The following is a 10,660-nucleotide window of genomic DNA, read 5'->3' as shown; positions in this document are numbered from 1 at the left end:
AAGTAGCTGTGTAACTCAATGATATTGTCGCAGCCTTAACACAACACCTAGTGACCTCATCAAGTAGCAGAAGGGATGTGTTGTGTTGATTAATTTAGAGAGAGAGAGAGAGAGACAACATTAATAATACCATCAATAACACCAATATTATTATAATCAGTCACACCAGTCTGTAATGCATTATGAAAACATTTACACATTTATACAGACAGTTAAGGGGATAAATGATTATAATTTAAAATGTTATAACAGTCCTACAATACTGTAGGCATGAAAACAGACGTAACATTAATATCCTCTGTGTTATTTCTAGATTCAGATGATCCTGCTGTGATTTGCCAACGTGAACTCAAATCTAATCTAAAGAAGAAGTTTCAATGTGTATTTGAGGGGATCGCTAAACAAGGAAACCCAACACTTCTCAATAAGATCTACACAGAGCTCTACATCACAGAGGGAGGAACAGGAGAGGTCAATAATGAACATGAACTGAGACAGATTGAGACAACAACCAGGAAACAAGCAAGACCAGAGACTGCAATCAAATGTAACGACATCTTCAAACCCTTAACCGGACAAGACAAACGTATCAGAACTGTGCTGACAAAGGGAGTCGCTGGCATTGGAAAAACAGTCTCTGTGCAGAAGTTCATTCTGGACTGGGCTGAAGGAAAAGCAAATCAGGATGTTCAATTTGTATTTTCATTCCCTTTTCGGGAGCTGAATTTGATGAAAGAGGACAAACACACTTTGATTGAACTTGTCAATCACTTCTCAATGGAAACCAAACAATCAGGAATCTCCATCTACAACAAGTACAAAGTTCTGTTCATCTTTGATGGTCTGGATGAGTGCCGACTGCCCCTAGACTTCCAGAAGAACAAGATCTGTTGGGACGTCACAGAGTCAACCTCAGTGGATGTTCTGCTGACAAATCTCATCAAGGGAAATCTGCTTCCCTCTGCTCTCATCTGGATAACTACCCGACCTGCAGCAGCCAATAAGATCCCTTCAGGGTGTGTTGACCAGGTGACAGAGGTACGAGGGTTCAATGACCCACAGAAGGAGGAGTACTTCAGGAAGAGATTCAGGGATGAGAACCTGGCCAACAGAATCATCTCACACATAAAGACATCAAGGAGCCTCCACATCATGTGCCACATTCCAGTCTTCTGTTGGATCTCTGCAACAGTCCTCGAACACATGCTGAAACATAAGAGAGAAGAGATGCCCAAGACTCTGACTGAGATGTACACACACCTTGTGGTGTTTCATACCAAACAGAAGAATGAAAAGTATCTTGGGAAAGAAGAGACAGTTCCACACTGGAATAAAGAGAGCATTCTGTCACTGGGAAAACTGGCTTTTCAACAGCTTGTGAAGGGCAATCTGATTTTCTATGAAGAAGACCTGAAAGAGGCTGGCATTGATGTCAGTGAAGCCTCAGTGTACTCAGGATTGTGCACACAGCTCTTTAAAGAGGAATGTGGGCTGTACCAGGACAAGGTGTACTGCTTCGTTCATCTGAGCATTCAGGAGTTTCTGGCTGCTGTATATGTGTTCCTCTCATTCATCAACAACAATGAGAATCTAATGGACAAACCGAAAACAAAAGACACGTCTGAAGTTACTTTCTACAAGAGTGCTGTGGATAAAGCCTTACAAAGTGAGACAGGAAACCTGGACCTGTTCCTCCGCTTCCTTCTGGGCCTCTCACTGGAGTCCAATCAGAAGCACTTACAAGGTCTACTGACAAAGACAAGAAGCAGCTCACAGACCCATGAAGAGACAGTCAAGTACATCAAGGAGAAGATCAGGGAGAATCCCTCTCCAGAGAGGAGCATCAATCTGTTCCACTGTCTGAATGAACTGAATGACCATTCTCTAGTGGAGGAGATCCAAAGCTACCTGAGCTCAGGAAGTCTCTCAAAACCCAACCTGTCACCTGCACAGTGGTCAGCTCTGGTCTTTGTGTTGCTGACTTCAGAAAAGGAGCTGGATGTGTTTGACCTGAAGAAATTCTCCAGATCAGAGAAAGGTCTTCTGAGGCTGCTGCCAGTGGTCAAAGCCTCCAGAGCTGTTCTGTGAGTACATAAAATGAGATGTAAGAAGTAATCATCAGGAAGAAATATTATGTTTACAGAAAATATGTATTATAATATGTATATAATATTATATTGAATAACATATTGAATCAGTGCATTGGTGTTCACATTAGTATAACAATATGACCATACAGTTCTAGGAGATGGAAGATGAATCTATATTTTGTTTAAGAGAATAAACCAAATGCATCTTCCATTGTCCTTCTACACTACTGGTGTTAAATTAACAGTGTGTTTGTGAAGTCATGATGATCTCTTTGTCAGGCTGTCAGGCTGTGGAGTCACAGAGGAAGGCTGTGCTTCTCTGGTCTCAGCTCTGAAGTCAAACCCCTCACACCTGAGAGAGCTGGACCTGAGTAACAATGACCTGAAGGATTCAGGAGTGAAGCTGCTCTCTGCTGGACTGGAGGATCCACACTGCAGACTGGAGACTCTGAGGTCAGTATTCCTGTAGTTGGTCAACAAGTGATAACTGTTCACCAGATCCACATGTGTTTACCAGGCACACATAGTCCACACCATATGTGTTTGGACAGTGAAGCTTACAGTTTTAAACGTGGTGCTATGCTCCAGCATTTTGGATTTGAGATGTTTTATATGAGGTGACAGTACAGAATGTCACCTTTTAGTTGAGGGTATTTTCATACATATCTGTTTTACCGTTTAGATATGAAAGCACTTTATGTATCTAGTTCTCCCATTTGAAGAAGTCTTAATTATTTGGTCAAATTCACTTATATTCTATTAAAGTAGTCATAAGTTTAGTATTTGGTCCCATATTCCATGCCTGCATTGAATTACATCAAGCTTGCGCTATGCTCCAGAATTTTGAACTGTGTATGTGTGTGTGTGTCCTGTGTGTGTGTGTCCTGTGTGTGTGTGTGTGTGTCCAGTGTGTGTGTGTCCTGTGTGTGTGTGTGTGTGTCCAGTTTGTCCTGTGTGTGTGTCCTGTGTGTGTGTGTGTCCAGTATGTGTGTGTTTGTGTGTGTGTCCTATCTGTGTGTGTGTGTGTGTGTGTGTGTGTGTCCAGTGTGTGTCCAGTGTGTGTGTGTGTGTGTGTGTGTGTGTCCTGTGTATGTGTGTGTGTGTCCTGTGTGTGTGTGTCCAGTTTGTCCTGTGTGTGTGTCCTGTGTGTGTGTCCAGTGTGTGTGTATGTCCAGTGTGTGTGTGTGCGTGTGTGTACACGTGTATCACTTAATGAACTCACACACACACACACACACACACACACACACACACACACACACACACACACACACACACACACACACACACACACACACACACACACACACAGACACTAGGGCTGGGCGATATGGCCAAAATATTACATCACCGTATTTCTAAATAAATTTGACGGTATTTTTAGTTTTTGAATAGTAAAAGTTGTACATTTTCTTTATGAGTAGTGAGTGATCCCAGGGTGCTTTATGGGTAGTGAGTGATCCCAGGGTGTTTTATGAGTAGTGAGTGATCCCAGGGTGTTTTATGAGTAGTTAGTGATCCCAGGGTGCTTTATGGGTAGTGAGTGATCCCAGGGTGCTTTATGGGTAGTGAGTGATCCCAGGGTGCTTTATGAGTAGTGAGTGATCCCAGGGTGTTTTATGAGTAGTGAGTGATCCCAGGGTGCTTTATGGGTAGTGAGTGATCCCAGGGTGCTTTATGAGTAGTGAGTGATCCCAGGGTGCTTTATGAGTAGTGAGGAGTGATCCCAGGGTGTTTTATGAGTAGTGAGTGATCCCAGGGTGCTTTATGAGTAGTGAGTGATCCCAGGGTGTTTTATGAGTAGTGAGTGATCCCAGGGTGCTTTATGGGTAGTGAGTGATCCCAGGGTGTTTTATGAGTAGTGAGTGATCCCAGGGTGCTTTATGAGTAGTGAGTGATCCCAGGGTGCTTTATGAGTAGTGAGTGATCCCAGGGTGTTTTATGAGTAGTGAGTGATCCCAGGGTGCTTTATGAGTAGTGAGGAGTGATCCCAGGGTGTTTTATGAGTAGTGAGTGATCCCAGGGTGCTTTATGAGTAGTGAGTGATCCCAGGGTGCTTTATGAGTAGTGAGTGATCCCAGGGTGCTTTATGAGTAGTGAGGAGTGATCCCAGGGTGCTTTATGAGTAGTGAGGAGTGATCCCAGGGTGCTTTATGAGTAGTGAGTGATCCCAGGGTGTTTTATGAGTAGTGAGTGATCCCAGGGTGCTTTATGAGTAGTGAGTGATCCCAGGGTGCTTTATGAGTAGTGAGTGATCCCAGGGTGTTTTATGAGTAGTGAGTGATCCCAGGGTGCTTTATGAGTAGTGAGGAGTGATCCCAGGGTGTTTTATGAGTAGTGAGTGATCCCAGGGTGCTTTATGAGTAGTGAGTGATCCCAGGGTGCTTTATGGGTAGTGAGTGATCCCAGGGTATTTTATGAGTAGTGAGTGATCCCAGGGTGTTTTATGAGTAGTGAGTGATCCCAGGTTGCTTTATGGGTAGTGAGTGATCCCAGGTTGCTTTATGAGTAGTGAGTGATCCCAGGGTGCTTTATGGGTAGTGAGTGATCACAGGGTGTTTTATGAGTAGTGAGTGATCCCAGGGTGTTTTATGAGTAGTGAGTGATCCCAGGGTGCTTTATGGGTAGTGAGGAGTGATCCCAGGGTGCTTTATGGGTAGTGAGGAGTGATCCCAGGGTGCTTTATGGGTAGTGAGGAGTGATCCCAGGGTGCTTTATGAGTAGTGAGTGATCCCAGGGTGCTTTATGAGTAGTGAGTGATCCCAGGGTGCTTTATGGGTAGTGAGTGATCCCAGGGTGTTTTATGAGTAGTGAGTGATCCCAGGGTGTTTTATGAGTAGTGAGGAGTGATCCCAGGGTGCTTTATGAGTAGTGAGTGATCCCAGGGTGCTTTATGAGTAGTGAGTGATCCCAGGGTGTTTTATGAGTAGTGAGTGATCCCAGGGTGCTTTATGAGTAGTGAGGAGTGATCCCAGGGTGCTTTATGAGTAGTGAGGAGTGATCCCAGGGTGCTTTATGAGTAGTGAGTGATCCCAGGGTGTTTTATGAGTAGTGAGTGATCCCAGGGAGCTTTATGAGTAGTGAGTGATCCCAGGGTGCTTTATGAGTAGTGAGTGATCCCAGGGTGCTTTATGAGTAGTGAGTGATCCCAGGGTGGTTTATGAGTAGTGAGTGATCCCAGGGTGGTTTATGAGTAGTGAGTGATCCCAGGGTGCTTTATGAGTAGTGAGTGATCCCAGGGTATTTTATGAGTAGTGAGTGATCCCAGGGTGGTTTATGAGTAGTGAGTGATCCCAGGGTGCTTTATGAGTAGTGAGTGATCCCAGGGTGCTTTATGAGTAGTGAGTGATCCCAGGGTGGTTTATAAGGAGTGAATGATTTCAATGTGTCTTTCTCCATTGTGATAGGTTTATACTTTTCAGTTCAACTTCAACCCCAAAAAAATTCAGCACTTTCATCATTTCTGCATTAAAATGTTATCTTCACTGTCAAAATAGATATGGTGTGGACTGTATACTCAATACAATCTAAATCTGATACCTCACTGTCTGTCTTTTGACTGATACTGCTTTTAAACTGGTCTGGTCAGTCTACTCAAATATTTGTACTATACATTTCTCTCTCTACAAGCATTATTATGATCATTTAGAACAATGAAACATTAATTTATGAATAGATAAGGCAGGTTTCAGGACACTGATATATCTGAAAATGTAGAAATAAATATACTGCCAATATTTTCACCACCAAAGAATATCAGTGTGATTTTAATATGATTTGACTCTTTGCAGGCTGTCAGGCTGTCTAGTCACAGAGGAAGGCTGTGCTTCTCTGGTCTCAGCTCTGAGGTCAAACCCCTCACACCTGAGAGAGCTGGACCTGAGTAACAATGACCTGAAGGATTCAGGAGTGGAGCTGCTCTCTGCTGTACTGGAGGATCCACACTGCAGACTGGAGACTCTGAGGTCAGTATTCCTGTAGTTGGTCAACAAGTGATAACTGTTCACCAGATCCACATGTGTTTACCAGGCACACATAGTCCACACCATATGTGTTTGGACAGTGAAGTTTACAGTTTTACATTTGGCGCTATGTTGCAGCATTTTGAACTGTGTGTGTGTGTCCTGTGTGTGTGCGTGTGTGTGTGTGTATGTGTGTCCTGTGTGTGTGTCCTGTGTTTGCTCAGTGTGTGTGTGTCCAGTGTGTATGTGTGTCCAATGTGTTTGTGTGTGTTTGTTTCCTGTGTGTGTGTGTGTGTGTGTGTGTGTGTGTGTGTGTGTGTGTGTGTGTGTGTGTGTGTGTGTGTGTGTGTGTGTGTGTCCAGTGTGTGTGTGTGTGTGTCCTGTGTGTGTCCAGTGTGTGTGTATATCCAGTGTGTGTTTGCACGTGTATCGCTCAATGAACACACACACACAGGGCTGGGCGATATGGCCAAAATATTATATCACAGTATTTTAAAATAAATGAACTGTATGAAGGTATTTGACGGTATTTTTAGTTTTTGAACAGTAAAAGTGAAATGTTTACTTACAGGCTCTAACCAATAGTGAAAAAAAGGTATTAGGTGAAGAATAGGTAAGAAAATAAATAAAAACAACAGTAAAAAGACAGTGAAAAATAACAGTAGAGAGGCTATAACAGTAGCAAGGCTATACAGTATGCAGGCACCGGTTAGTTGGGCTGATTGAGGTAGTATATACATGTAGATATGGATTGAATGACTATACATATATGATGAACAGAGAGTAGCAGTAGCTTAACCTCTATGGGCTACTCAACAGCCAGTTGAATCCTGTGGCGCGTTATTCAAATACCTTAGATATGATATTACTTAAATTTTTCAAAAATATGTCTATTTTACACCATTTTAAAGATAAGACTCTCGTTGTGTTATTTTAGTTCCCTTTAGTTCCCTTTAGTTCCCTTTATTTTTTTGAGCAGTGTATGATAAACAGAGAGTAGCAGCAGCGTAAAAGAGGGGTTGGGGAGGGGCACACAATGCAAATAGTCTAGGTAGCCATTTGATTATCTGTTCAGGAGTCTTATGGCTTGGGGGTAAAAACTGTTGAGAAGCCTTTTTGTTCGAGACTTGGCACTCCGGTATCGCTTGCCATGCGGAAGTAAAGAGAACAGTCTATGACCGGGGTGGCTGGGGTCTTTGACAATTTTTAGGGCCTTCCTCTGACACCGCCTAGTGTAGAGGTCCTGGATGGCAGGCAGCTTAGCCCCAGTGATGTACTGGGCCGTACGCACTACCCTCTGTAGTGCCGTGCGGTCGGAGGCCCAGCAATTGCCGTACCAGGCAGTGACGCAACCAGTCAGGATGCTATTGATGTTGCAGCTGTAGAACCTTTTGAGGAACTGAGGACCCATGCCAAATCTCTTTTGTTTCCTGAGGGAGAATAGGCTTTCTCATGCCCTCTTCACGACTGTCTTGGTGTATTTGGACCATTGTAGTTTGTTGGTGATGTGGACACCAAGGAACTTGAAGCTCTCAACCTGCTCCACTACAGCCCCGTCGATGAGAATGGGTGCGTGCTCGGTCCTCCTTTTCCTGTAGTCCACAATCATCTCCTTAGTCTTGGTTACGTTGAGGGATAGGTTGTTATTCCGGCACCACCCTGCCAGGTCTCTGACCTCCTCCCTATAGGCTGTCTCGTTGTTGTCAGTGATCAGGCCTTCCACTGTTGTGTCGTATGCAAACTTAATGATGGTGTTGGAGTCGTGCCTGGCCATGCAGTCGTGGGTGAACAGGGAGTACAGGAGGAGACTGAGCAGCACCCCAGAGGGGCCCCTGTGTTGAGGATCAGAGAGCCAAGAGCCAAGATGAAACACTACTTCTCAGACAGGCCACTTCCTGCTTGAATTCTTCTCAGGTTTTGGCCTGCCATAGGAGTTCTGTTATACTCACAGACACCATTTAAACAGTTTTAGAAACTTTAGGGTGTTTCTATCCAAAGCCAATAATTATATGCATATTCTAGTTACTGGGCAGGAGTAGTAACCAGATTAAATCGGGTACGTTTTTTATCCGGATGTGAAAATACTGCCCCCTAGCCCAAAGAAGTTAACAGCCTTTCAAAGCACTTCATGGCTACGGATTATATTTTGCTACTTGTTTACTGTCTGTAATTTGTCTCAATATATTTTATGATGTGTTAGCCTAACGTGATTTAGTGCATTTTTATTGGGTAAGCATTAGAATAAGGCGCCTCAATATTTGCAGCCATAGGTGCTAATAGAAGCTGATCCTGGGTCAGTATTGTGATAATATTTCTCTAGGTGCTGATCCATCATCAGTAGTCATTTAGGCAGTTATTTTTTTATTTCTCCTTTATTTAACCAGGTAGGCTAGTTGAGAACAAGTTCTCATTTACAACTGCGACCTGGCAATATAAAGCAAAGCAGTGCGACAAAAACAACAACACAGAGTTACACGTGGGATAAACAAATGTAAACGTAAAGTCAATAACACAATAGAAAAGTCTATATACAGTGTGTGCAAATGAAGTAAGGAGGTAAGGCAATAAATAGGCCATAGTAGCGAAGTAATTACAATTTAGCAGATTAACACTGGAGTTATAGATGAGCAGATGATGATGTACAAGTAGAAATATTGGTGTGCAAAAGAGCAGAAAAAAGTTTATAAAAATAATATGGGGATGATGTAGGTAGATTGGGTGGGCTATTTAGAGATGGGCTATGTATAGCTGCAGCGATCGGTAAGCTGCTCAGATAGCTGATGCTTAAAGTTATTGAGGGAGATATAAGTCTCCAACTTCAGCGATTTTTGCAATTCGTTCCAATCATTGGCAGCAGAGACTGGAAGGAAAGACGGCCAAAGCAGGTGTTGGCTTTGGGGATGACCAGTGAGATATACCTGCTGGAGAGTGTGCTACGGGTGGGTGTTGTTATGCTACGAAGGCAGGTTGCCTTCGTGTTCTTGGGCACAGGGACTATGGTGGTCTGCTTGAAACATGTTGGTATTACAGACTCAATCAGGGACATGTTGAAAATGTCAGTGAATACACCTGCCAATTGGTCAGCACATGCCCAGAGTACACGTCCTGGTAATACATCTGGCCCCGCAGCCTTGTGAATGTTGACCTGTTTAATGGTCTTACAGTCGTCCGGAACAGCTGATGCTGTCATGCATGCCTCAGTGTTGCTTGCCTCGAAGCGAGCATAGAAGTGATTTAGCTCGTCTGGTAGGCTTGTGTCACTGGGCAGCTCGTGGCTGTGCTTCCCTTTGTAGTCTGTAATAGTTTGCAAGCCCTGCCACATAAGACGAGCGTTGGAGCCATGTGTATAAATCATTTCATAAGTAATTTCAAATTCCTTATATTAAAACCAGAAGGCACCATTTTCAATAATTTTATTTGATTTTTATTTACGTATAGCCAGGGTCACACTCCAACATTCAGACAATTTACAAACAAAGAATTTGTGTTTAGTGAGTCCTCCAGATCAGAGGCAGTAGGGATGACCAGGGATGTTCTCTTGGTAAGTGTGTGAATTGGACAATTGTACTGTCCTGCTAAGCATTCAAAATTAGTACTTTTAGGTGTCAGGGAAAATGTATGGAGTAAAAGTACAGTATTTTCTTTAGGAATGTAGTGAAGGAAAAGTAAAAGTTGTCAAAAATATAAATAGTAATGTAAATTAAGTAGTACTTGAAAGTATTTTTACTTAAGTACTTTACACCACTGCTCAATTGAGATCATTTCCACACTTCCAGGGCTGCACGATATGGGCAAATAATCTAGGACTTGTTTTTAACCAAATGTTGCAATTGTGATTTGACTTGCGATTTAGAGCGAAACTGTTGGAATCATGGAAATAGAATGACTATTCTAATTCTATAGTTAGAATACAATAGTGGGCACTTTGAATATAGTGTTTGAGATGAATTAAAAGTAATTAAAATGCCAGGGAAGAGTTATTGTGACAGGGTAGGAACTAAAGTGTTGATAAGTGTTTCCTAGGGGACCCTATAAGCTTTGGCTACATTGCATGTTTTCTCTTAGCTACTTCATGTAGCTAACATGTTCTTGCTTTGCATATTCCTCTTTGATTTAGAAGATACTGTTGCACAAACAACATGCTGATTTAGGTCTACACCATCACTGGTATTATCAGGCTGTATTAGCTAGCTACGTTTGCTCTTAGTCAGTACATTTATTAGCTAGCTAGCTATTAGCATTAGCAGCTAACAATTAGCATCTCACAAGATTTAGGGCAACTTGCTAAGAAAAGACAAACTAGCTGTTTTGCTGATGTAAGAAACAAACTAACAGTGTCATTACAGAAAGCTAGTGGATTTATATTAAGAAGCAAAGTGAAAACAGCCTTGTTGTCATCAACATTGTTCCATGTGCTGCATTGACCAGGCAGAGTGAAAACAGCCTTGTTGTCATCAACATTGTTCCATGTGCTGCATTGACCAGGCAGAGTGAAAACAGCATTGTTGTCATCAACATTGTTGCATGTGCTGCATAGACCAGGCAGACTAAATGCAAGTGTCTCGTGGTTGAGGAACATCAAACTCTCCTTGAGTGACAGGGGGCGTG

The 10,660-nt window shown here is 42.9% G+C and overlaps 1 protein-coding gene across 1 annotated transcript in view; it reads left to right on the top strand.

Annotated features, from left to right (window-relative positions):
* Nucleotides 1–255: 255 nt before the first annotated feature.
* LOC145865969 (NLR family CARD domain-containing protein 3-like) overlaps nucleotides 256–10,660 on the top strand; it is a 21,881-nt gene continuing 11,476 nt past the window's right edge. The window contains exons 1-2 of the mRNA XM_082970861.1: nucleotides 256–2,084; nucleotides 7,356–7,395. Coding sequence (XP_082826987.1) covers nucleotides 271–2,084; nucleotides 7,356–7,395 — 1,854 coding nt within the window. The 5' untranslated portion in view covers nucleotides 256–270. The remainder of the gene's footprint in view (nucleotides 2,085–7,355; nucleotides 7,396–10,660) is intronic.

The sequence above is a fragment of the Salmo salar genome, unplaced genomic scaffold, assembly GCF_965601325.2.
Source record: "Salmo salar unplaced genomic scaffold, fSalSal1 ptg000005l, whole genome shotgun sequence".
Taxonomy (NCBI): Eukaryota; Metazoa; Chordata; class Actinopteri; order Salmoniformes; family Salmonidae; genus Salmo; species Salmo salar.
Note: the sequence above shows the minus strand (reverse complement) of the source record. Positions and strands in the feature narration are given on the sequence as shown.